The 27,419-nt window shown below is 43.7% G+C and overlaps 1 protein-coding gene across 1 annotated transcript; it reads left to right on the top strand.

Moving 5' to 3' along the window:
- The first annotated feature begins 11,642 nt into the window (after positions 1-11,642).
- Positions 11,643-23,457, top strand: PTGR1 (prostaglandin reductase 1). Its single transcript, XM_010306284.2, has 9 exons — positions 11,643-12,591; positions 14,529-14,574; positions 15,290-15,349; positions 16,874-17,041; positions 18,436-18,553; positions 18,823-18,978; positions 20,569-20,674; positions 21,689-21,807; positions 22,788-23,457. Exons 1-9 carry the CDS (start codon positions 12,417-12,419, stop codon positions 22,896-22,898), a joined length of 1,059 nt encoding a protein of 352 aa, XP_010304586.2. The 5' UTR covers positions 11,643-12,416; the 3' UTR covers positions 22,899-23,457.
- Positions 23,458-27,419: the final 3,962 nt, after the last annotated feature.

Genomic DNA, 27,419 nt, shown 5'->3' on the forward strand with positions numbered 1-27,419 from the left:
CTTGGCTGCTAGTGTGGGGTTATGTGGCGGGGCCGAGGAGCTTGAGTGTTAACTCTGGGCTATGGCGGTGTCTTTGTACCGCCCTTAAATTACATTGAGAAAGTGCAGTTCTGTACTTCAACCCTACTACTACCAACCCCAACACCCCCCCCCCCAAAAAAAAAACCCACAACACCAAAAAAACCCCTATCTATGCCTGTTCAACTATGTTATTGTGGTTTACAGAGATTTTTCTATTCAAGCAGAGTAAAGAGAACCTGTTCAAAATTGTGATCACGTGCCATCGTCCAGTGCTGCATTGGTCACAGTGGAAAAGCAAAAATCAGGTGAATGTGTTTACTCTGCCCTGAAGCTGCTGTAGTTAGCCTGTAAAAATAGACCAGTATTTTGCAGGAGGACTTCTGAACATAGCTGAACAGAGAGATCCGGGGAGCTGCTGTAAATCTGATTTTACTCAGCCACCTAGTTTATAGTTTGAGGTTATTTTAATATGATTATTTTTGAAATAATCATACTGCAAGTCTACATGATAGGGGAATTTTCTTTGTGTGCCTGCTTGCTTCCGGAATTACATCGGATGCAGCTCGATCTGTTTAAGGTCTTACTGTGACAGCACTGCTGCGGGAGGTACTGTAGCCGGGAAGCACTTGATGATGTCCTATCATCTGTTAATTTGCTGACATCTGGACACCATACTGAGAAAAATTATTTTAAAGTATGGGGAAGAATCAGACTGATACTGTATAACAATACAGCCATTGTGAAATGCCACTTTTTATTTGGTGAGTTAAAAATCTTTCCAAATTATTTTTGAATCATTTCTGATTGGGGAAAAAAAAAAATCTGTACTCTGTGGCAAATGTGCTTGCACATTTCTTGAAGGCCAGTTCCTGTTTAGTTTCTGTGAGAGGTGGGTGCTGGGACTATGCTGCATGTGGCACCTGGTCGCTTTTCAAAGGGGCAAAATGATTGTCAGTGTGGCTGACTGAGTTGGTGGCCGAGTATCCAGTGCTGTACCTGCTCCAGCTACTCCTTTTCCATCCAGGCTAACTGGAGCCTGAAATAGGAAAAAGGAAATGAAGAACCACTTCTGATGTGAGAGGCTTTGCTACTATAAAGATAACCATGTATGTCCTCTATTTGCATATGACATGAGAGAAAGGGGTAATTTCATCCTTCCTTAAGGGGTTATGTAATGGCTTTGACCTCAAAGGCCCTAAAAGTTGGGTGCTTCATTTGGTGTAATGGTAAAATGTGCTATTTTGATGATAGTGCTCAATTTTAAAGAATAATTTAAAAAAAATGTTGCAGCTACCTAACATGTTGGTATGAATATAGCATGTGGTTTGAGGAAGGAAAAGGTGCTTTTAGCAGCTGCTTATCTAGGAGAATTTTTGGTATTAGTATACCATAATGTGCATTATGCCAAATGCATAGCAGATACCTTTCCTAGCTCTGAAGTCACAGGTAGATATTCTACAAAGGTTAACATACAGTATAGCTTACTGGTTTGTGAAATGAGTAGTTTAAGAATTGGGAAGGGGGTTGATTTTTCTAAGTACATGATAATACAGCACAAAATTAATGATATAATCAGTTCAGAAAGAGGGGTTTTTTTGGAACTCACTAGTATGCTCACTAAAATCTAAGAACTGAAAGCATGGTCACATCAGATACATAAAAGATGGTGTTCTATTTTGATAAAACAACACCAATTTCTTTTTATTTCATGGGATGAATTTAACACTAAACTTTTTGGGTAGACAAATTTTGTAAGGGTTGTTTGTTAGGTTTTGGTGATTTTTTTGCAGATCATGCTATAGTTGATTATTGGTTCAGAAGAGATAATTGTTCTTTTTTTCTTCTCAGGACTTAGTTCTGGTGAAAGAAAGAGTGCTAGTTACCATTATGTAGTCACAGAATAATTTAGGTTGGTATGGGTTTGGCGAGGTTGTGTAGTATGTGCACATGAGCAAAGCCAGACCAGACAGATCAGATTGCTCACAGGCATGTGAAGTTGTGCAAATGCAGCTGTGTCCCAGTTCAGGGTGGTGGGCAAGGACTCTGTCCTTCCAGGTCATGACTGTTCACGTCTTTTATAAGGACATAAATATTATGGCTCTCAATATGATCCCTGAGGGATAACCCTAGTAATGGGTTTTCAACTGGACTTTTTCCCACTAAGGACAATCCTGCAATCCTCTACCTTCTTATGCACTTATGCACCAATTTATCTCACCAGTTTGGCTGTAAGGATATAGGGAAGTGACATGTTTATATCTGATTCTTTGCTGTGTTTATGCAGTTTTACTTGCTTAAGTGTTCTTCATGTGAAAAACCATGCTGCTTAGTCTAAAGCAGGTGCAGATTTCCTTGCACCAGTTGATACCGTCTGAGATCCACTAGTGTAGGTTATGGCTCAGTTTCCTGGGGAATTTGGGACCACAGGTGAACTTGCAAAGCCAGTCAGTATTGAAAGTTTGATTAGCACATTGAAATTCACTAATCTTACAGTTTGGGAAAGGAAGCAAGAACAAAGGTTAAACACCAAACCAAATATTAAGCAGGTCAGTTTAGAAATTCTGACCTTCCTGCTGTCAGATAACTGAGACTAAAGTACATTTCTAATCTAGACAAGTAAATGTTTCTTTAGTGGTAATACTGCAGTCTCCTTGTGGGGTACAATGTTTATATCTGCTCAAGCCTATACCTTTCATGAGCTGATACTCCTGTTAAGGTTTACAACCCTTGAAAAGAAGGGTCCTGGAGGAGAGAGCAAGACCCTAAAAGGCCAGCACCCCCCCTCAGCACACAGATCAATGTGTGCTTGGGGTTCTCAGGTGGGGAGAAAAAAAAAAAGCCAGGGAAACCAGAAGAATGTGGAAGGACTGTCTTTTGAATCTCCGCTTGTGTAAAAAACTTGTGAAGCATCCCTCAGGGATTCACCATGACAATTCTGTCTTGCACGTTTGGAGAGGTGATAATCTTTACAAAGCACCAGAGGAAAGGCAGGCAGGCTAAGAACAGGGAGTGTGGAGGGGAGTTCAAGGATTTTTCTTTCAAGCCTGGAGATTTAATGTTTTCAACTCCAGTGTGGTGAATGTAATCCTTGCTCTAACTCTCACCAAGTTTTCTTGTGCTGGGCTGGATATAAATTTGAGAGAGGAACTACAATTTAATCTATTAATAGGGAAGCAAGGTCCATGCTGTGCAAGCTGTATGTGTATGCATTTCATTTGAAGTTGATACCTGTGAATATTGAAATACTAAGATCAATTCAAGCAATTAGAGCCATTGCCCAATAGATGTAACCAAACAAAAGGGAAACCACTGTAACAGAAAATAATTAGTTGTAAGATAAGAAGCTCTGGAACAATCTCATTTTAAACAGCTCGGCCTTGGAAGAACAGATGCACAAAGATAAGAAAGTTACAAGGTGATCATAAAACCAGCCTTGAAGGATAAGGTGGATAAGGAATTGGCTGTATGGTCGCACTCAGAGAGTTGTGGTCAACGGCTCAGTGTCCAAGTGGAGAATGGTGACGAGTGGTGTTCCTCAGGAGTTGGTACTGGGACCGGCGCTGTTCAGCATCTTTGCTGGCAACACGGACAGTGGGATCGAGTGCACCCTCAGCAAGTTTGCCCACGACACCAAACTGCGTGGTGTGGTCGACACACTGGAGGGAAGGGATGACATTCAGGGGGACCCTGACAGGCTGGAGAGGTGGGCCCGTGTGAACCGCATGAAGTTCAACAAGGCCAAGTGCAAGGTCCTGCACGTGGGTCGCTGCAATCCCAAGCACGACTATAGGCTGGGCAAGGAATGGATTGGGAGCAGCCCCGAGGAGAAGGACTTGGGGGTATTGATTGCTGAGAAGCTCAACATGAGCCGGCAGTGTGCGCTTGCAGCCCAGAAAGCCAACCGTGTCCTGGGCTGCATCAAAAGAGGCGTGACCAGCAGGTCGAGGGAGGTGATCCTGCCCCTCTACTCTGCTCTGGTGAGACCCCACCTGGAGTACTGCCTCCAGCTCTGGGGGCCCCAGTACAGGAGAGACATGGAGCTGTTGGAGAGAGTCCAGAGGAGGCCACGAAACTGATCAGGGGGCTGGAGCACCTCTCCTATGAGGACAGGCTGAGAGAGTTGGGATTGTTCAGCCTGGAGAAAAGGCGGCTCCAGGGAGATCTAATTGTGGCCTTCCAGTACCTGAAGGGAGCCTGCAGGAAAGATGGTGAGGGACTGTTTATCAGGGAGTGTAGTGACAGGACAAGGGGTAATGGGTTTAAGCTGAAGGAGGGTCGATTTAGACTAGATGTTAGGAGGAAATTCTTTACTCTTAAGAGTGGTGAGGCACTGGCACAGGTTGCCCAGAGAGGTTGTGGAGGCCCCCTCCCTGGAAGTGTTTAAGACCAGGTTGGATGAGGCTTTGGGCAACGTCTAGTGGAGGGTGTCCCTGCCCGTAGCAGGGGGGTTGGAACTAGATGGTCTTTAAGGTCCCTTCTAACCCAAACTATTCTATGATTCTATGATAAGGTATATGTGATACCAGGACTGAGTCTGATCCTTCATCTGAAGACCACCAACAACCACCCGGATGTGCCAACAAACAGGCGCGAAAGACATTAGCATATCCTAATGAGTTCCCAGAAAATCCATGAATGTGATAAGCATTACTCAGAAATATAATGAATATGTATATTAACATAGTATAAATACTTGTTAGTTTTGTCTTTTGGGTGTGCACGTTAGGTGGAGTTATCCCCCGTGCACCCAGCACTGCAATAAAGAATGCCTGCTTTCTAAAACTTCAAAATAAGTCTTAGAGAGTGAAATATTTTGTTGAGAGTGAATATCATATGTGGGGGTGTAACTCTCAAACCATGCTTGGCACACAGGAAAAGGATTGAAAGAGAAACCCTGCAAGTGCCTTGGTGGCAGAAGATACATGCTTCATTAGGTACAAGAGAATTTTTCTGGGGGAGCAAGGAAGCATATAGAGGGAGGAAAGGAGGAAAGCAGGAAGGAAAGATGGACGTTGTTGTTTACAGACCATAGGAAATGTCTCAGTCAGAGCTCACACAAGTGTTGATCAGTGGTGAGAGGCAAATCTGTCAAGGGCTGTACGTCATTGCGGGATGGCTTCTTTGTTGTGGCACTGGGAGCCTTAGGATGGCATTTTGCATGGATTCACCCATTTTCACTTGCTATGGAATATAACAGTAAAGTACTATGCTGAGCTGATGTGCACTGTGGGAGTGGGAAGGTCCTCAGGCCCCTTTAAAGCAGTGATATGACAGCTGCTGATTACTGCTCTGTGCTTTCACCCTTCCACTGCAGTTCCTTCAACTCTCATTGACTTCCCTTTTTTTTTTTTTTTTTTCCCCTCTTGTCTCTTTATCTTTTCATTTATCTTTCCCAGTCTCCTTAATACTATGGATGTATCGGAGTGGTAACAGGTATGTCTCGGATATGCTAGGTGGGCTGGAGCAGCAAGTTTCCTCTTGAGGGAGAAGTTGATTATATGTGTTATGAGCAGCAACACATGCAAAGATTGATCTGCCCTTGTAATATTACAGAAATTCAGGAGGGGGCCTCAGAGGAATTGCTGGTGCTTGAAAGTATGTTTAACTCCCTTCTTAGCACACAGGGCTGTCTTATTACACTATGATGCAGGAGACAGGTGTTCTTAACCTTTGTAGAGGTATGTAATGAGCAGACAATGGACAGGCTTACTAAGTCCTGAAGCTCTTGCAGTAACTTTACATCATCAGATACTAGCCTGAGATTTCTCATCTTTTTCCCTTAAAACATAACTGCTTGCTTGGTGTAGTCAAAAGTTTAGGGTTTAATTTAAATGGAGGTTTCTAAAAATTTAAACTTAATGGAGCCTTAAAAAAACCCTGATGTTGTCTTTGGCAGCTGTAAAATCAAGCAAATGAAACATTTCTCTGTGGTGCAGTGATAGGCATGTCCCTGCAAATGTAAGAAGTGAACCTGTGCTGCAGTATGTCTCAACAGCTTTGATGAAATGTTGCATTTACTGCTGATGCAGCATGTGCTTGGACTGTATCAGCGTTTAAGCAAGGGGAAAGTAGAAAGAATGCTTCAAAGAAGCCTAAGAGTGCCCTGCAGTGATGAGGGAATCGCAGCTGGTCCTTCAAGAAGGTTTGGCTTGGTTTGTCAGCCCAGGTCACCTGCAGTGTCCCATGTTCCTTCCTATCTGTGGGCTTCTTGCTTATTCTTTCTTATCAGATGTAGTTCTTAAGATTCCAATTTTACGTGCAATTTTTGAGGCCTGAAGGGCATCTGAGCTGTTTCGGTGCACGTCTTGGCTTCGCTTTTCCCCTCCCCGTGTGAGCTTGCTCTGCAGGACTGTTAAACCTCTGTTGGAGTTACAGCCTTGTAACAAAGTGCAGAATGTTTTTTTACCAAGCGATGACTATTCACCTCCAATCTTTGACCTCCTTCCAGGCCTTGCTAGTATTGCATAAAGAAGTGAACTTGCAACTTTACTGTTTCATAATGCAGCGTCATGCTTGCTCAGATATTTGCAGTATAGTGTTTGCCAAAAGTAGTGTAAGAGTGGTTTGGCTTTGCCTTGTTTTTTACCACAGGAAAAAAATAATTTCTAAGAAAGCATTGTAATAACTAACCAGAGGGAAGGAACAGGTAATTTTTGCTAAGACTTGCAGGCACTTATGATTTGAGGTCATATTTACTCTCAGGTAATTGGTAATCCTGTAATGTATGGGGAATCCCAAGGTAGCCTCTGGATTATAACTCAGTTGTCAGTCTCTACTGTCAAGAAGTCCTTTGAAGTTTTCTTGTTTGGTTGGTTGGTTTTTCAAAGTATTTAGAAAGTCCTTTATGCTGGTGCCTGGCAGATTGCTTTGAAATGCTGCAGGAGACTGTGTAAATTGGATCTTGAGGAAGGACTAGGTAAGATGATGATTCCTGAACAACTTCGCTGTTGTGGTGATCGGGTTTTTTTCCTTCAGCACCAATCTACAGACTAATTATGTCTTGAGAGATATACTTCATTCAGCTTTTAATCATACTCTTCCGGTGTAGCTGGGAGCATAGCTGTTCCTACACCAAAATGGAGATAAAAGGAAAACAAGTACCACAGCTGTATCTGCGAATTAATTGTGACTGGCAGCAAGATGAACTGTTAAGCTAACCCCAAATTTGAATTGAACTTACTTGTAACTGACAGGCTTCTAAGACAGTTTTGTCCTCAAGGTTAGATTTGGGTAAGCCCAGGCTAGGAAACCATACTACACAACATACACATGTTATTTGGGGTTACTTAGGGAAAGTAAACTGCTGGTTTGACTCATGCTCCCTTGAGAGCTTTACTACTCTTCTACTTTAATGTGAAGATTCCCAGATTTCAGGTGTCACCACCAGCTCCTCAGTCTCCGGTCAAACTGGCAGTTTTCCCAGACTTGTCTCCCTTGTATTCCTGACCTTTTCCAGTTGCTACTATCTACTGTGGAATCCCAGTTTTCACCTCTTCCTTCTCTCCTATTTTCCCCTGAGTTGTGAACCTCCTTCCCCACTCTGATTTTGAGAATTGAGCTGTGATAACTGTATGAAGGTTCTTTCCTTGCAGCTCTGCTACAATTTTCACCAACTGCAGTGTCTGAACACAGACTGGATCTTTGCTTTCATATGTATATTGTTAGTGCACAAAGCCGAGATTCCCCAATCCATTACTTCTTTCTTAGGTGTCTGATTTTATGGATATAGTTGATAGAGATTAATGTAGAACTTTTTTCTTTGATAACTTGATGGGCTAGACCAGAGGACAAGGAGGATTTGGAGGACATCAGAATAAATGCTCTCTTGGAACTTCCAATTTCAATAAAAGCTTTAATGTTTCTTTTGTAAGAATATCAGGCAGAAATGTATCACCTTAATTTTTTCCTGGGACTTGCTAGAAATGAATTATTTTAAAGAGTCTTTTTATCAACTTCATAGACTGTCCTTTCTCAACTTTTTATCATAGCTGCCTCTTTACAGTAACAATTATAATGGTCTATGAAACACTTCATATACAAAATGTGCAAAAGACAGGTATTATTCAAACACACTGACACTGATGACAAAGTAGTTTTGCAGCACAGTAGTTACTGCTCTTGGAGCTGAGATGGTGGCTATCACATTCTTAGTCCAGTAATGCTTTTACTGGACCCCACAAATGTTGCTGTTTATGCTTGAGAGTTCTTTAATATGCTTTAGCAATGTAGTCCTTACCAGTTCTTACGATTTTATATCTAAACGTACAAAATAATCTTGGTTCGTTAATCTGGAAATTGGTTAGTGCATCTGTTGTCCCAAAACTGGGGGTTCATTTACCCAGTGTGCAATACACCAATATACACACACAGCAGAGGTATTTTATTGCATATTTGGGTGTCAAGACAGCAAACCAAAGCTCTAAATCAGTGGCTATTTATACAGAAAACATTAACATATTCATCTTTCTAGTACGTATGCATTGTTATTCTGTTAAATGATTGGTTTAGATTTCTTCGCCTAGCACGCAAACTAGAACACATGCTCAAGCTCTTTTCTCCGCCTTTAGCTTTTGAGTAGGTGGTGTAATTGGGGTGGGTGGTCCATGGGTCGGTGGTCACAATTCCCCTTGCTGGAATTACCTTTCCCCTAGCTTCCCGTTACTTTTGGCAAGTCCAAATAGTTCTTCATGGTGTACTGACTGAACTAGTAATATATCAGTTAAACTTCAGCTTTTAACAATTACCAGCTACTTATCAGACAGAGGTATTTAGCTATTTCTTGTCTGGCCTGAGACCAGCAGGTGTAGGGCTACGCAATGGACTTTTGCAGCAGCATGACAGCTTGATTCATATCACATTTTACATTTGGGGTTACTGTAACAAATCCATTCATCAAACATGTGTCTGTGTTCTGTTTTCTGTTTGTTTGGCTTGGGGCTTTCTGTTTTACAGCATACAGAAAACATCCCTAGCTTTGAAGTGGCTATAATAATGTGATTTCAGTAGAAGGTGAGAAGTTATCAGCAGAAAATTTGTCCTGTTGCCAAAGTTAGGCCTAAATGTAATAAAAATGGTCCAGTGAAATTAATCTTTCAGTACTGTTTGTAGGAGGGGTCACTGCTCTGCTGAAAAATTTATGTATCACAAAAAGTAGAAATTTTTGATAGGAATGTAAAGATTAGTGCAAATGGGAGGTCTGACTGTGGAAGCACCAGTGTTACCGGAAAGTGGCAAAATATTTCACTCTTTAAGACTTATTTTGAAGTTTTAGAAAGCAGGCATTCTTTATTGCAGCGCTGGGTGCACGGGGGATAACTCCACCTAATGTGCACACCCAAAAGACAAAACCAGCAAGTATTTATACTATGTTAATATACATATTCAGTATATTTCTGAGTAATGCTTATCATATTCATGGATTTTCCAGGAACTCGTTAGCATATGCTAATGTCTTTCACGCATGTTTGTTGGCACCTCTGGGTGGTTGTCGGGGGTCTTCAGACTCAGTCCTGGTGTCACATATACCTTATCCCTCAAGGCTGGTTTTGTGATCACCTCGTAACTTTCATATCTCTGCGCATCTTTTCTTCCAAGGCCGAGCTGTTTAAAATGAGATTGTTCCAGAGCTTCTTATCTTACAACTAATTATTTTCTGTTACAGTGGTTTCCCTTTTGTTTGGTTACATCTATTGAGCAATGGCTCTAATTGCTTGAATTGGTCTTAATATTTCAATGTTCACAGGTATCACCAGAAGGAACGGCAGAAGAGAGATAGAAATGGCCAATGTTGAGGGCACCTAGATTTGCAGATCATCAGGATTACAGCACATCTTTGTGCAGCTTCTTAGAGGACCAGATAGGGAAAACAAAGGTCAGCCGAAAACAAGGGACAACATGTTCCTGTACTCAGACTAAAGTGAAAAATCAAGCTATTAAGAAATAGTGGCAATGTAAAGAACAGGGCTGGAGCCTTGAGGCACACAGACAAAAGAGACAAAGAGCACTGTTGATGACTCACAGAGGTGGGACAGGATGGGGGACAAAGCATTTCTGCATCACTGTTGGCTCCCCGGGGGTACCAATGGCACATCAGCACATGGCTGCCAGCCTAGCCAGCGTTCCTCATCCCTGGTCATACCTGGCTGGGTATCTGTGTCTGAACACAAGACACTCTGCTGGGACACCTCTTAGTGCTCCTGGGTGTAAGCGAGTGAGTGAGATCAGCTTTGTGTCACTCTGAACTCACCTTTTTCTCTTGTAAGGCCCTTTGCTGAGTTTGCTTTGTTTGTGCTGCAGTGTTGCAATATCTGTTGTTACTGAAAAGTACAGATAAGCATGATTGATACCAAAGCAAATGCAGCAGTGGATGGACATGCCAGGGGAGTGCCACCTGATTTTTTTAATTATTATTATTTTTCTAAGAAAAGCATTTGCAGGTCAGATAGCAATTGCTGCAGCAACTTTTCTGTGACCTTGGTCCTTCTGATTGTATGTGGGATATGATGAATGCCTGTTTTGGCTACTCAACAATGTGGGACGCTTTGACAGTGAGCTTGATACTTCATTTTGTGAAAGATGTACATGTCCTGATACAGGTGATTTCTGAAGCACACGCTTCTAATGCAGGAGCCCTTCACCTGTGCTGTTTGTTTCTCCTTGAGGAACCAAGAATATCCCTGGTTCATCACAGAAGGTTGCTGAGCACTGATGAGTTTCTGGGTCTGGTGGTGCTTGCTTTTATGTAAATGATGAAGACCTTGCCCTGTTCTCCCTGGTTCTTGCTTGTGTGTCTTTAAAATATTTTTTTTGTTTTTTTTCATTTTCTCTGTCTTTGGATTTATTTTCTAGGTCTCTCTTCCTAATTAGTACTTTTGCCTTCAGGTGTTTTGTAATTAAACATGCCACTATGTATTCATCTGTTTACACTTTCCACACTTTATATGCTACTTGAATATTTTCACAAAAAAAAAAAAGCTGAAGACAGATAGTCCCTAGACAAAGTTTTCTCCCATGCTACATTGCAACACAGTTGACGCAAAATACCAAAGTTTGCCACTGTTTCTTACAGTGGCTCTGCAATGCACAGAGATCCCAGCATGCAGAGGCATAGTCACACAAGCTCTGATCCTTCGGTGGATGCACTGGGAACAGTGAAGATATCAGAGCATACGGATGCCCTTTGAGAGCCTGCAGGAATCTCACTGTCATGTAAATGTCATGATAGTGTTCCCTTGTGATAGTGGCATAGGTATGGACCATTTGCTGTGTTAAATGATGGATTGAACAATGAATTTTATATTCATTTTTAATTAGATTTTTTTTGTCAGTGGTGGAACTCTTGAGTTTTAGGACAGGACTGTTAAAATGTGATTTGAAGAAACTCCTGCTCTGGGGGACAGTCTTGGTCTCCAGATTACAGTTTTTGTGGTTTCTAGGACTCCTAGAACGGGACTATGGGTTTTGTGTATTTAGCTTGACATATTGCAGAACATTCCTGTGCAACTGCCTGGGTGATTAATTGGAACAGTCTGTAATGGTGATCTCAAACCTTAACAGGAGAAAGGTGACTCACATTGGGTGTGCCCTGTGCCAAGTTTACTGAGGCTTTACAGTTGCTCCTGGGGAATTGAACTGGGCAGTGCCTGCTCTGTCAATAAAAGCAGGTGTCTTTGCCTTTTAGGAGGTGTGTGTGACTGAAGCAGCCGAGCCACCGAGTCGGGTACAGAAGATTATTGACTGGCTTTGTCAGCAGAAGACAGTTATCCACCTGCCTGTTCTAAGTATAAATTTGTCTCTCTTTGCCTTTGTTGATATGCTTGCTTATAGGAAGGAAAATGGGGCTGTGAGGGTAAAAGAAATGCAAGTCATTTGTTTGTTTCTGTCTTGTATGGAAAATGCTGGTGTCAGTGTGCTCCCAGTTCCAAACCCTGAGCTTGGCAACTGGAGAAGCGCTGCAATATAGGGGGTCTCACGGAAAGAGGTCTTTCTTACCTTTGTAGTTCTCACTTGGACTTTGGTTCAAGCTCACAAAAGTTTAGGTTCAGTACTCATCCCATGTAATTGGGGCAAAAGAGTAAGTTTAAGTGGTTTTTTTTTTTTTTTTCCTTCCAGGATTTTTTTTTTTCTCCTTAAACTAGTAGATTTTCCCTCTTCAATTTCTTTAGAATGGGAGCTGTACATCCTGTTGGGGCCAAGTTCCCACACCAGGGCTTGCAGCCAGCAGGCAGGGAGGTCTGGCAGGTCGCAGGAAACTCTGGGTTTCTTAGGCAATGAGGGGACTTTTTGGATGTTTTCTTGATCCAGCAATATTGGCACAGGATACAAGCAGTGGCTGTCTGGTGTGATGGCACATTATCAAGATACTGTTCTGCTTGGTAAAGTCTAAACCAGCCCCCATGAGCAGCCCAGCACCATTGGGCATCTCTTTGACAGGAGCTTTTTGGCTGTGCTGTTTGTTGTGCAGGATGGTGACTGCCAAGGTGTGGGTTCTGAAGAAGCATTTTGAGGGTTTTCCCAAAACCAGCGACTTCGAACTGAAAAAGATAGACTTGCCAAACCTAAAGGATAGAGGTAAGTAGAGTGACACCTGTTTTTGTTTCTTCTGGGGGTTGTCTGGTTGCTGATGAATGACTGTGTCTATAAAACTGTTTGCATGTTTCTCTGTCTTGGATTTTCAAAAATGGGTTGGCACAACTTGTGGCAAGCCATGCACCTTAGCAGAGAAGGGTGATTGCTCAAGAACATGTATGCTGATGGGTTTGGTAGGTTTTAAGACATGCTGCCTTCTGATAATACCATTAGAAACAGCAGCTGAGCTCTTCTAACTCCAGCGCACAGCGGCTGCAGCATGCCTTTCACAGTCTCATACTGCCTAATCACACATGGTGCCTAGTGGCAAAGGCATTTGAATGTGTTTGCAAATAAAGCTTCCTGGAGAAAATTGCTGAAGTCATATGCCCTCAAAATCCACAGCTGGAAGGAAACAGAATTCTTCTAATTTAGTAAGAAAGAAGTGAACCATGACACAGAGCAAATGAGATAAACATAGTAAAACCCAAACATGCTTTACTAGTGAAAAGTTTTCATCTACTTTGTTTTGCAAAATCCTTTGGAGAAAGCTGGAGAAGGTGGTAGCCTCTAGGAGTAGGTTTTAATTCGATTTTGTCATGCTGATAGGGAAGGCGGTGACGATAGAGCTGGGGGAGAGCAGAGTGACTGGGGTGGGGGTGAGCCTGTAGCTGGGAGGTCTTAGGGCTAGAGTCAATGTGGGCTGGTTTTTCATTTTAAAAAACAAGGCAAGACTTCTGTCTACATCCAACATCTTGGGTTTTTTGCCGGTGCTTATCTGTTGTATTTGACCTGTTGTGACAGCAAGAGAGAGTGAATAAAAAGAGAAGAAAAATGCATAGGTTTTATTTCTGTGTTTCTCTATTTTGAAAAGAGTAGGGAACTTATTTTATGCAAGAGCTGTTGATAAAAGAATGAACCTTGGTATTTGGCTTCATATGGACATCCATACCATGCTGTCTTGAACTTCACCCCACCACTTGTCCTTTACAAAATTTATTCCAGTTTAGAAGGTGCACCACAGAAATTTCATTAAAATACTAGTTATGTTTACAACTTAAAGGTTTGAAAGGTGGTTTCTTCTTACATATACTTTTAAGTGTTTTCATAGCATGTGTACTTCATAGCATTCACACACTTAAAAATTTCCTGCCTGTGGGTATTTAAGAACATGGAGTCATTTCTTTCTTTCCATTTTAATCCCTACAGCAAGAAGAGCATAACTTCATACTAAAGCAGCACTTTTAAGGGAGAGGGCCTTTCTTGTTATGTTAGATGGTCTTGACTATTCTCCTTGCTCACTCTGAGTAATGGGAAAATATCTGAATACATTTCTAGCTTGTACTAGCTAGACTACTGCAGCACAGGCAATTAAAAGTATTATTAGGTGGAGAAGAACAGCTCTAAGTGCTCTGTAAATGAAAATTTAAATTAACATTTGTGTAACAGTGTATTTCATGACAACTAGTGGCATTAGAGGCAGTAAGGTGGCTTAGGGTACCTAGAAAATACAGCCTAATGCTTTCTGTTTAAGGCAGCAAAGTAGTGGTTTTGTCTTTGACCTGTGCCACGGTTTCTTACCACCCTCTGGTGGCTGAATCATAACAAAGCATTTTGTATTTGGGTCGAAAGTAAGTTCTTGTTTTGCTTAGGGGATCTGGCCTCTTGAGCTTTCTATAGAGAGGGGCAGATAAAGAAAAACAGGGTTGAAAAGAAGCAACCCTCCTAAAGAGACACTACAGAAAGAGTCTTTTGTGACAGCACAGTGATAATCCAGACAGAGCTAATGAATGTAGTAGTCTTTTCTGGTAGTTTTTCCCTAAAGGATCATGGGATATGGGGGTTTTGAATTCCTATCACTTTTTTGAAAGACTGCCTTGTGGAAACTATGTTTTACTGCACTGCTAATGCCCAGGCGTTTATTTTGTCTTTTGTTGCAGAGTTGCTGCTCGAATCAGTGTTTCTCAGTGTTGATCCTTACATGAGGTATATCTTTTCTTCTTTTTGAATTGCTAGCTAAGGTACCTCATTTGATCTTCCACTTAAACCTCAAAAGAACATGTACTGGGAGCATCCCCTGTTGCCAGAGTCCCAGATGCCTTTGTCTACTTTTTATAAAATGTGTGTAAATTACAAGACTCTCAATATGGAGCTGTGCCAGATTTAGCATAGCAATGCTGCAGCCCTAGACTTCTCTTGGACTCTGCTGTTCCTTGTCATGTCTCTTGCACTGGAGTGCAATGGGCTCAAATGAGACTGCAGTCCTGTTGCAGTAGCTCCTTCACTTCCCTTAGCAACTTGGTGCTTAAGAATACATATTCTGAGTAAGAAATTGCTAATATGCCCATGTTAATAGATGATAGTTCAAGCACAGGGAGACTGGGTAATTTGAAGGAGCCTGGTGGACCCTAGTGTCAGAGATTGTTCTTTGGAGTCTCAGCCTACTTGTAGTGGTGAGCCATGCTGGGAAGATTAATGCTATTGTGTCCCCAACACTCTAGCCCAGTGTTTGGTCAAGAAGGGATGCTCAAGTAGCCAGCTATGGAAAACATCCAGTTATGTCATTACAATGATAAGCTCTTTGTGATCTGTTCATCATCACTGCTTATGCTCTCTGGGTCAGAGAGTAGCTACTACTTAATAGTGTATCTGGAACATCATTAAAGTTGCTTACAGTAAGCCATCTCTGCCTGTGTTACAGACCTTACAGTCAAAGGGACATGAAGGAAGGGGACATAATGATAGGCACACAGGTTGCCAGGTAAGATCTTCAGTTCTTGTTATCCATACCCATGGCAGATCTTGAAGGAATGTACTGACATTCGAGACATCTGCAGCCTGCATTACCTGTTCTTGACTTGAGTCGATATACTTCTGCAACTGTGTTCTTATCTATAATTGGTTGGAATATGTTTTTCTTCCAGGAACCTCTTTTGCCTTCTTGGAGAGCATTTATGCCACTGGCATTTCTGGCAATAATGTTTTCAAAGGAAATTTTTACAAGCAGAGGTATGAAGGACTGACCATTGTACTTGCCATAAGTGTCATCTTCACATTTTAAAATCTGATGTGCTAGTAGTTGCATGCCCAAAACCATGCATGCTATCTACTCCAGTTGAGAATCATAGAATCATCATAGAATCATGGAGTGGTTTGGGTTGGAAGGGACCTTAAAGACCATCTAGTTCCAACCCCCCTGCCACAGGCAGGGACACCCTCCACTGGACCACGTTGCCCAAAGCCCCATCCAACCTGGCCATGTACACTTCCAGGGATGGGACATCCACAGCTTCTCCGGGCAACCTGTGCCAGTGCCTCACCACCCTCACAGTGAAGAATTTCTTCCTAACATCTAATCTAAATCTACCCTCCTTCAGCTTAAGGCCATTACCCCTTGTCCTATCACTCCATGCGCTTGTAAACAGTCCCTCTCCAGCTTCTGAATACCTCAGCATCACCTAAGATACAGCTCTAGGGTTATCTGACATAAAATCCATCCTTTCCCAAGCTTCTGGTAATTTAGTTACACAGATGTTTCCCTTTGTCAGCTTGTTCCTGCTGTGCTGCCTCTAAGTTGCTGCCTGGGAACATATGTGGCCTTTGACTCTTGTGTTTCTCTGCAGGAACACAGAGGTCTGGGATAAATTAACAACCAAGTCTGCTGAACAGAAGGCCAACTGTTTCCAACATTTCAAAGCTGCTTACCTACCCTTTCCCAACATAATTTTCCTGTTGGGCTAAGAAAGTTTAATTTTCATTTGGCATAGAGACACCAAGTATGAGCTTCTCCCTGTTATTAGATATTGCCTTCTAACTGTTTTTGTTACCCCAAGAGGTTCCATCTTCAGGATCTTCAACCTTTAAATGAGGTGCAGATCTCGGAAGGAAACTGCTTGTTACACCTATCTCTGACTTCTTGCTTTTCCACTCTTTAATCTTGACATCCTCTTTCCTGCCTTCTAACTCACAGAAGCCTAGTCTGAATTCATACCATACTGGTGCTAGTCCAGAAAAAAGTTGTCATCTGTGTGGGAGCATTGAATTTGTTGTGGGCAGGGCTGTGTCTAGAATCATCTTGCCCAATACCCGCTGGTGATGAGAGATGGTAGACATTTCAGGAAAGATATCAGAGGCCTACAGCATTAGCAGTATGGGCTAAATGTCCTGACCTGAAATATTTCTTTTCTCCTGCATCACAGGGCAACCGGAATAAAGGAGAGAAGAGTCAGTAATGATTTGTCTCTGACATTCTTTTTTTTTTTTTTTTTTTTCTTCTTTTAAACAGGGTTGTAGAAAGCAAAAATCCTGCTTTCACAGTGGGGGCCTTTGTCGTGGCTAGAAGTGGCTGGAGAACTCATTTCATCTCTGATGGGAAAAACCTACAGCTCCTTTCTTCAAGCTGGCCAGAATCACTCCCCAAATCTCTGGCTCTTGGGACAGTTGGCATGCCAGGGTGAGTTTCATGGTGCAAAGGTAAATACCCCTTCAAGGTGCAGGATGTTTCTGCCTGTCTATATGATCTTTTTCCCTCGCCTTGTTCTACCAGCATGATGTCTGCCCACTTTGCTAAAAAACATGTGTGCTTCCAGATGCCCTTACCCTGTAGAGGGCCTGAAGTTTGGCCCATCCTCTAGATCAGAGGAGATTTGCCTTGGAGATTATGATGCCTCTCCTTGAGGAGTTGTAATAAGGTACAAAGAGGATCGAGGAGCAGCTGGAAAGAATCCAGTTCAATCTGAATTAACCTCAGTGGAATGACTCAAACTTCACTGGCACCTGGATGAGTGTGCTTCTGCTGATTGGGCTCTTCTGCTATCACCATTTTTCCAGAATTGCCCAAAATAGCAAAAGACAGCTGTTATATCGTGCAGCAAAATAGAGGTCCTTTAAATTGCACGGCAGCAGACAGAGCTGCTGTGCTTTGGAATCTGTATTCACTACTGCAGCCTCTCAGTCATCTCACATTTCTTCTCTCTTTCTCTGTAGTTTGTATGAGAGATCAGGACTTGGTCAGACCTGTTGACACAGAAAGCTTTCAAAATGATTGTAACATTTTGTGTGACATAGAACTTCTCAGATTTCATTTCGACATAGGCAAGATGCATGTTTTTCCAGACAGCTGCTAGATGGATTGAGTTCACCCTTTCAGTTCAGACCAAGTGGGAAGCTCTAAGCTGAATTTAGAAGCTAGAAGAAAGGTTTGTTGGGATTCTGGGCCAGCTGATCACGTTACTTCAGGAAGCTTGCAGAACCTGATGTCACTCAATATTTATATGATCAGTGGAACATGCTTAAGCTAAACTGTAGTGGTTCCTACAGATTACTGTTAACCCAGTAGCCATAGTTGTGCACAGCAGTCCCTCAGGAGCAGTGTGTCCATCGGTTCAGCAAGGTTTTGCAACTGTTTTTTTGCTTTTTTTGCCAGCTTTGATTTGTTATGAGAATTGTTTAATCTTTGTCTCAATCTAGTAGATACCAGCTGGCTACTGACCCCTGTCTAGCTTGGATTTACTCCCTCTTCCAGTATGTAACTGACTTGTCAACTTACAGAGTTATCTCTGTGTTTCTCCTTTCAGCTAGTGAGCACAAGGAAAGGTTTTTTCACCTAAGGTAGGCTTCTGCCACAGTGTCCTGTTTCCCTGTAGTGTATCTTTTTTTTTTCTTTTTCTGAGATGGCTGTAAAAAAGCCAAATTAAGAAGTTTGGGTTAATTTTTGTATTTCATAAAGAATGATGAAAACTCAGTCTTGTTCTGGTTGGATGATACTTTGGTTCAATGTAGTCTAGTCACATCTCTGTGTCTGACATCTTTTATTCCTCACTGCGCATTCTTTCTTTTTCGTTGCAGCCTCACTGCGTATTTTGGTCTGCTGGAGGTCTGCAAGATGAAGCCAGGAGAGACGGTGCTGGTTAATGCCGCAGCTGGCGCTGTGGGCTCTGTGGTGGGGCAGCTCGCTAAAATTGGGGTGAGTGGCTTGAACTTGCTCCTTAGAAGGGTCACCTGGGTGGCAGGGGAACAAGGCCATGAATGGTCAGGAGGGCAAGCATCCCTGAAGGCGTGCTTACAGTAAAGTCTTGAGATGGGACAAGCTCCCGAAAATGTAGCAAAGTTAGTTGAATGTTTCCTAGAGCTGAAGAACTCATATGGTGATGACAGCCTGACTTTAAGGGTGAGCCCTCTACCCAGTACTCTGTGATGGGGATGTTTAGAAATGTTTTTCTCGTTTCCGTGCAGGGTTGCAAAGTGGTTGGCTGTGCTGGCTCAGATGACAAGGTTGCCTATCTGAAGAAAATAGGCTTTGATGAAGCCTTTAATTACAAGACCGTTACATCTTTGGATGAAGCACTGCATAAAGCCTCTCCTGATGGCTACGACTGTTTCTTTGACAATGTGAGTTCAGAGAGGGGGCTTTGCCCTGAACAGGCTGTCATTTTCCTTAAACTACAGCAAGAAATCAATATTGCATACATCTAACTGAAGACTACACCAGGAACTCGATATCGAGTTCCATCTAATTGAGAAATGGTCTCTGTAAGAGCTTACTGCTTTCGTGTTCCCTTCCCACACTTATTTCTGCAGCTGACTTGGGTGGTAACAGAAAGACCAAAGGCTGAAAGGCAAAGCTGTATTGGTGGTGGTGTTTGTGAATGGAGAGAGAGAGAGAAGCTTTCACTCTCTGGAAAGTATGGCACATTTTGGGACAGTGAGGGTCACAGTGAACATTTTAACTGATGCTTAATGGAGAGAGCTCCGGTCCATTCCTGGCCCCGCCTTGGACCACAGGCAGTTCTCTGTTGTTGCTGGAAGGGGAGTGAGCATGGATGGCCCCACATTACATGGTCCAGGTGGCTACACCAGTACCTGTAAACAAAACAGTTTGTAAAGCCCACTTGTAAAATTGCTGGAGTGGCCCATAGAGGGTTCCTGACCTCTTCCAAGTACAGCTGGAGTTAACAGGGGCTGTGGACTGTTCTTGATAGGTTGTTTGAATACGACCATCTTGTTTTGGAGGCTAAGAGAGCTTAACAGTACAGATGCAGTCAAACCGTGTCATTCCACCTTGAAGCCAGAGAATAAGCCCTGGCTTTTTTAATTTCCTAGTATAGCTAATACATACATCATACATGATAATATAATACATGGCATAGGGATATTAGCTGAGGTACTGGCCTAAAACTCCCTGGTTAGGTCCCTGGTTTAGAGGGCAGCCATCATCACCCCTTTAACATGTTTTTCTCTCAGCAGTCCATCCGCTGATCCAGGGATGATGGCGCTGCTGTTCTTTGTGGATTGCAATGCACCCATCTTGCCCTGGGAATTGATGTGAATGCATGGTGCCAGGGCAAAGCACTTGTCCCTGTGGCAGGAGCTCCTGGTTGCTTTGCCTTATACTTGCAAATCTCATGTCCTGTGCTGCTAAGATCTTAAATAGGTTTTATGGTCATGTCTGTTTCCTTCCCTCTCACTTCCAACTTTTGTGCAGAGCTCTTTCCAGCAGTAAATTTTCTCACAGCTTTTCTCTGTTAAGAGCTTCTGAGTACAACACATCCTTATTTGTGAGAAGAGAATCATTAAATAAAAACTTGATATCACCAAGATGTGAACAGGTAGAAGTGCAGACTGATGAGGGGGAAAAGCAGAGGTGGTGCTTCTTAGGTGACCCTAGACATGCCCCTTAGGAGGAGAGATCTAAGGGCAAGTCTTGTCCAATGCTTCCAAACCAAGCTTTGTGAAGCAGATTCAGATATAAAAAATACTTCCTGTGTTCATAACTAATTTTTAGAAGAGTGACATCAAATCCTCATAGGCGTTGACTAAGTGTAATGGTTTCTGCAGCCACTGAGTCTTTCTAGTAGTGGAACTCACCTCTTCATCCCTTAATTGAACCTGTTGGTGCAACAATGCAGGGTTGGCAGGTTTTGGCAGTCAGTGCCAAACACTGGATTGTCTCTAATGCTGCACATGCTCTGGTTCCTGTAGGTGGGTGGAGAATTTGCCAGTATTGCTATCAACCACATGAAAAAATATGGAAGGATTGCAGTCTGTGGAGCCATCTCTCAGTACAATGACTCCGTGCCTCAGAAAGGTGTGGGCCTGCTTTCTTGTGTCTAAATTTATTTTGTTTGGTGATGGCAGAGACAAAGACGTAATGGGAGTCTCTTGAGATTTTATTGGTTGTTTCAGTACGCCATTTGAGTGTAAGTATGTGTGTATTTTGGGGTAACTAACTGCTGGTCTGAGAGAGCGGGAGTGTGACCACACTCCTTGAGTGTGTATGCGCTCATCCTCCTTTGTGCACACTTGCATGGAGAACATCAGCTGATTAGAAATAGAGGAGAGGCTAAACTGCTTAAAACAGGATTCTCCAGGGCTCTAAGCAGATATAGATCACTAGAAGGCAGGCATGGTGGCACGATGCCATTTACACCATACGTACTTTTAGATGAGAGAATTGATTTCCCTCGGGTTTTTAGATAAGGCAGCTTAGGGTTGGTTTTTTTCCCATAAGATTTCAGCTACTGGTGAAACTGCTGGGAAATGTGGGTGAGATGAATATTCACTTTCAGTAGCATTAAGTTTTCTAAATTTGCCTTCTAGAGGAAATGAGAGGTCAACTGACTGGCTTTGGACTCCCAGATCACTTCAAAAATTGCACAGGCTTTTGAGAGTGGAGAGACTATTACTCATTTTTATGATTGAGGGAACTAGTTTTTAATGTGTATAACTTTTTTGAGATTTAGGAAGAGCATGAGAGCTTGGTAGGCTATCAAACAAGCTGTCAAAATAGTATTTCCAAGATTCAGCTGAAGTCCCTCAGGTGAAGCTGAGGTCACTTTACTTCTGAATGAAACTGTTTTCAGAAGTGTTGCATGTTTAGCCTCACAGCCTTATGGATCAGGCCTTTGTTTCCCTGGGTAGCTGTCTGTCCATGTTTTGGTCTTTTGTCCTAGAAATTCTGTTTGGGAAAAATAGCAGTTGCTTCTGGCTGGAACGAAGTGATTTAGTGGTCTTTACTGGCTAAAAGCTCTCCTTATGCATTGGGTCTTATTTTAAATGGAACTGATATTGCAGGTAGTTTGCTGGTTCCTTTTTCTTGCAGGATCTTACGTTCAAGTTCCAATGATCTTCAAAGAGCTTCGAATGGAAGGGTTTATTGTGACCCGCTGGAATAACCGCTGGGACGAAGGTCTGAAGGCACTGCTAAAATGGGTCGTGGAGGTAAGGAAGGAAGGGGGAGTTTTCTGTAAGGTGTACTCACACCCCAGCTTCCCTTTTTTGCAAGAGGTCTCTTGTCATAGCTGTTGAGGTGAGGTCCCAGCGTGATATTTTTCTTCCACCTGACTTGATCTTTGAGCCTTTTGGGGAACATCAAACCATAGTGAACATGCCTGATCCCTTCTGCTTTGTTGACACCTGCGATATTAGCTTGTGGGCTTGGATATATTCCAGAATACATGTAGGCTTTGAAAAAGGATGCTTCCAGGGTAATTCAAAACATTTCACTGGCAATGAAGAGTTTTATATTTAGAGTAATTCCTCTATTTCTCATTCACAAGTCTCCTTTGATTTGTAGAATGAGCAAGGGATTTCCACTGTAGTGTTGTGCTGAAATTACTGGCAAGAATTTCAGTTTTTATGGAATTGGGAGCTGATCTTAAGGGACTTAATAGGAAATTTCTTAATTTTCTTAGAAAAAATTTATTTTTCTAAGTGGAGGCTGAGCTTAACACTTGGTTCATGGCTGTGAAAAGCTTGTGAACACTATGAACACTAGAGGGTTTAGTATGAATACTAAAGGCTAAGATGCTCTAGGTTTTACAGACATGAGGATTTGGGATGGCTCAACTTTTGATCACTTGGATTTGCAATTTCATACTTCCCAGGCCTGGCTTTGGGGAAATAATCCCCTACCTGTCCATTGTTTGGGGACCAAGTAGCACTAAATCTGTCCTGATGTGTTTTTATAGCAGTGACCTTTGTTCCCTGTTATGACTCCAAGTAGAAGGTCTTGCAACAAAAGCAGATCCTCACAACAGCCTGCTTAGTTCTGCAGAGTTACCCTGGTGTGTGCCAGCTTGCATTTCAGATGAAACACGCAACCTGGAGATAAGTTGGTTGCAATTTAGTCTCCCAAAGATGGTAATAACTAGGCAGCTGGTGAATGAAAACTCAGCAATTTCCCTTCTTCTTTTTGACAGGGAAAAGTGAAGTGCCATGAACACGTCACTGAAGGATTTGAGAACATGCCAATGGCTTTCATTGGAATGCTAAAGGGAGAAAATCTTGGAAAAGCCATTGTAAAAGTCTGAAGGTCACATATTCCTGGGAGACTGATGCAGTACAATGTGATTCTGTTAAGTACTTTTAACTTGCTAATCCAAAGGCATGTGTCAGTCTTTTGCTGGACATTTGGTGATGATAACTTCTGTTAATAATTGGGCTAATAAGTGTGAGTATATGCCAATCGCTTTGCTCTTGAAGAATTTGAGAGTCGCTTCCCAAAGCGGTACAAAAAAAAGTGCCTTAAAACTGCTGAACTTAATCAGTAACTATAACAGATTTAATAATAGCTTGAACCTTTCTATGATTTGGCTTGTAGAAAGGAAAAGCAATTCCAAAGGCTTTGCCAGCTGATGGCACATCTGATGACTAATGCTTACTCATTGATTTGGCCCAGATCTCGGCAAAAGGGATTTTTTTTTTAACCAATATCAAGGAGCAAAGAATAGGCTAACAACACCTGGGGGTTCCCAGCTTGCTCACTGGCTGGATTTTTTTTTAATTTTTTTTTTAACTTTCACCAGGTCATGTAGATCTCTCAGTTATTCTGAGATTAGGGAAAGAAAAAAAAAAAACTCTGTTAATGGATACTTTGCTTGTGTTACAGTTTTGTTTGTGGAATGCTCTCCTCCTCACTTCCTTGCAGTTAACACAGAGTGGGTAAAATTTTACAAGCACACATTTATCCCAGCAGATCTCACAGTGCAGATGGCATGGATAAGTCACTTATTTCCTTGAGTAGTTTGGCCATTGCTGTCCAAGCTTAGCATTGACCTTGCCATGGTGTTCACCCTGGCTCTTCTGGAAGATGAGATCAATATGGCAGCCCTAGCTGAGTTAAATGGATGTCTAGGACCCACGTGGTGCTGAGTGAAGGAGACACACGGATTAGTAACAATAAATATCTTAGATGTATTGAAAAAGCCAGAACAAGAACCTGTTACTATGGGATACAGACAGGTATTGAAGGTGATGGTGATACGTCTTCAACCACTGTGGAGGACTTCTGGGTTAATTTTTAGGTCTCATTGTTGATCTGTGCTCTTGGTGGTCCCAGTGGCTGTCAGAAGGTGTGCAAGGGATTGCCTGGGGCTAGGTCCTCCTTGGCACTGCAGCAGTCCTCCATTGCATGCACCTGCAAAGGAGAAAAGGGTGTCAGCTCCATGCAGGGTGCAGTGCCTGTTCCTCAATGGCCCTGCAGCAGGGGCTGTGCTGACGGTCATCTCTGGTCCTTTTGTGCTGCTCTTCTCCAGTCCACATAGCTGGGTCTGTGCCCCTACCTAAGGCACACTTAGCAAGTAAGCCTGACAGTAGGATTTCTGAGGCTGTTTAGGATCCCAATTCAGTGAGGATATGAGAGCAAGAAGAAGAGTTTATTTAATAATCTTAAATGTAAACAGCTGCAGTCTTCATCATCTGTTGGCTAAACAGATCTTCATTTATACACATCATTATTTCTAGAGTTGTGGTTTAACTGCTTAATGCCTTATGCTTCCTGGGCAAAACGAAAGTCTCTCTATTAGAGGTGTTCTGCTCTAATAAATACTGCAACTTTTGTGTCCTGCTCCTAAGCAAATTCAAGCTGGGGCTGGTGGCAGTAACCGGCCTGAGCTCAGGACACAGTGGGAACCAGCCTTGAGGAGTTCATCATGGCCTGCCACACCAAGGGTGGCCTTGGGAAGCCCTGGGAATTGCTTGCAAAGAGCTGTGGGTTGCTGAAACCAAGGAGCTATTCCTGGAGTGCACTGCTGCCTGCTGAGCTCTCATGGTCCTCCAGAGTGGGTGCTCACAGGAGGGGCAGGGGTCAGGACACCACAGTGCAGCATTCAGTTTCATGTGAGTCCTGGTCCCCAACTGAATCAAATCCAACCTTAACCCCCCACCACCTCTGATGCAGCCCTGTACTGAAGCAAGACAAACCTCAGATCCTTTGCTCTTACCTTGTTTCCACAACCCCTGACTGTAGCTATTCATCTCATACCCCGCCCCCCCCCCCCAGCTAGACAGCATCAGCTCCAAACAGGTCCCTCACAGCTTAGCTTGCTGCTGGCCATTACCTGTGGTGTGGGGAAGACACCTCCTGTCCCTACCCTCAGCCCCTCATCACTAGCTGAACTTGGCCTCTGCTTCCTCATGAGCTGGAAGCCTTTGGGGCTGTCCTGCTGTGGTACACAAACTGACCACTGCATTTCCCTTATCCACAGGCTTCACGGTTCTGAGGACTGTTTGTTGTTCACGGTGCCAGCCCTTGCTCTTCCCCCACTGTGGTGGGTTGACCCTGGCTGCCCCCCAAAGCCGCTCTGTCGCTGCCCTCCTCAGCTGGGCAGGGGAGAGAAAATATAACAAAAAGCTCCTGGGTTGAGATAAGGGCAGGGAGAGATCACTCACCAGCTACCATCACGGGAAAAACAGACTCAACTTAGAAGAAAATTCATCTAATTTATTACCAAGCAAAACAGAGCAGAGCAATGAAAAATACACCCAAACCTTAAACCACCTGCCCCCACCCCTCCCTGCTTCCCAGGCCCAACTTCACTCCCCATTTCTCTCCCTCCTCCCCCACAGCGGCACAGGGGGACAGGCAATGGGGGTTGTGGTCAGTTCCTCACATGCTGTCTCTGCCGCTCCTTCCTCCTCAGGGGGAGGACTCCTCACACTCGGCCCCTGCTCCAGCCTGGGGGCCCTCCCACGGGAGACAGTCCTCCACCAACTGCTCCAACGGGAGTCCTTCCCACGGGCTGCAGTTCTTCACCAACTGCTCCAGCGTGGGTCCCTCCCACGGGGCAGACCTTCAGGAACAGACTGCTCCAGCATGGGGTTCTCCACAGGCAGCAGGTGGATATCTGCTCCCCCATGGCCCTCCATGGGCTGCAGGGGGACAGCCTGCCTCACCATGGTCTTCTCCAGGGGCTGCAGGGGAATCTCTGCTCTGGCACCTGGAGCACCTCCTCCCCTCCTTCTGCACTGACCTTGGTGTCTGCAGAGTTTCTCACATCTTCTCATTCCTCTCTGTGGGTGGAAAAGCTGCTGCTAGTTTGGTGGGTTTGTTTTGGTTTTTTGTTTGGGTTTTTTTTTTCCTTTCTTAACTCTTATCCCACAGGCGCCACCACTGTTGCTGACGGGCTCAGCCTTGGCCAGCAGTGGGTCTGTCTTGGAGCCATCTAGCATTGGCTCTATCTTCTTACAGAAGCCACCCCTGTAGCCCCCCCACTACCAAAACCTTGCCACACAAACCCAAAACACCCAGGCTCCTCTCTCATAGGAACTAGAAATAGATGCAAAGAAAGGTGGAAAAAACCAGACTTGCTTCCCTGAGGAAATGTCATGGACTGACTCAAGGAGGAGGAGATGACCCCAGCGTGGTCTAAAACTCTTCCTCCATGGATGCAGTTGGACCTGATGCCTGGCTTCTGCACCTCCCTAGAGTCTGTTCACACCTCTACCACATCCACCCCATTTGCTCCACTTCCTGGGGGCCAGGTAGATAGTGCTACCTGGACAGTAGGAACCCAACCGCATGCATTCGCCTCTAGCCCATCACCTAGAGATACTGCTACCACCCCAGCGCTGTCAGAAAGGGAAAAAGCACAAGGCATTCCCACAGCCGGTGTGAATAAATATATGTATAAACATGGACAGTCACTGCCACCTCGTGGAGATATGCATCTGTTACAATTTTGTCTTAGCCAGCTGCAGCTCCCATGCATTCTTCACCTTCCCTATCTGCCAACCTGGACCATCCCAGCTTTCCCTCTCCAGAGGGGGAAAAACTGTACTTCACCTGGATGTGCTTCCCCAACATCTGCACAAGACTTTTTCAAATTCCTCAAACTCATCTGCTTGATGCTTGGAGGCATCTGGGTGGGTATGCTTCTCACCTGCATGAAATCTCCATTGAAAATAGCAATGCCACAGGGTGGTTCAACCTCCACTCAGCTGAGCCTACTGCCTCCCCAGAGCTCCTTCTCAGATTGTTCTTCCTGCCATAGTTTTATGCTATAGGTCTTCCTCAATCTTGGTCTTCTGACTGAGAAAGACCTACAGATAAACTTTTCAGCAGCTGGGGTAGAGTTGGTATACAGTTACTGCTTCAGATGAAAAGCAGAGACTCTGTGCCATGGTCAGGCCCCTGCTCAGTCCTGCATTGCCTGTTGTGAGCATGTCAATGTATCAGGTTTACATGGGAAGGTTCTGGTAGTGGGGGGGCTGCAGGGATGGCTTCTGTAAGAAGACACCAGAAGCTGCTACCACATCAGACAGAGCCAGTGACAGCCACCTCCAAGAAGGACCTGCCACAGGCCAAAGCTAAGTCCTCTGTGATAACATACTTGAGAAAGGGTAAAAAGAAAAAGCTACACAACAGTAGTGGGAAGAGAGGAACGAGTATGTGAGAAAAAATATTACCCTGCAGGTGAGGCAGGCTGTCCTCCTGCAGCCCATGGAGGGCCATGGGGGAGCAGATATCCACCTGCAGCCCCTGGAGGACCCCACACTGGAGCAGGTGGAGACACCTGAAGGAGGCTGTGACCCCATGGGAAGTCCATGCTGGA

The sequence above is a fragment of the Balearica regulorum genome, chromosome Z, assembly GCF_011004875.1.
Source record: "Balearica regulorum gibbericeps isolate bBalReg1 chromosome Z, bBalReg1.pri, whole genome shotgun sequence".
Lineage (NCBI taxonomy): Eukaryota > Metazoa > Chordata > Aves > Gruiformes > Gruidae > Balearica > Balearica regulorum.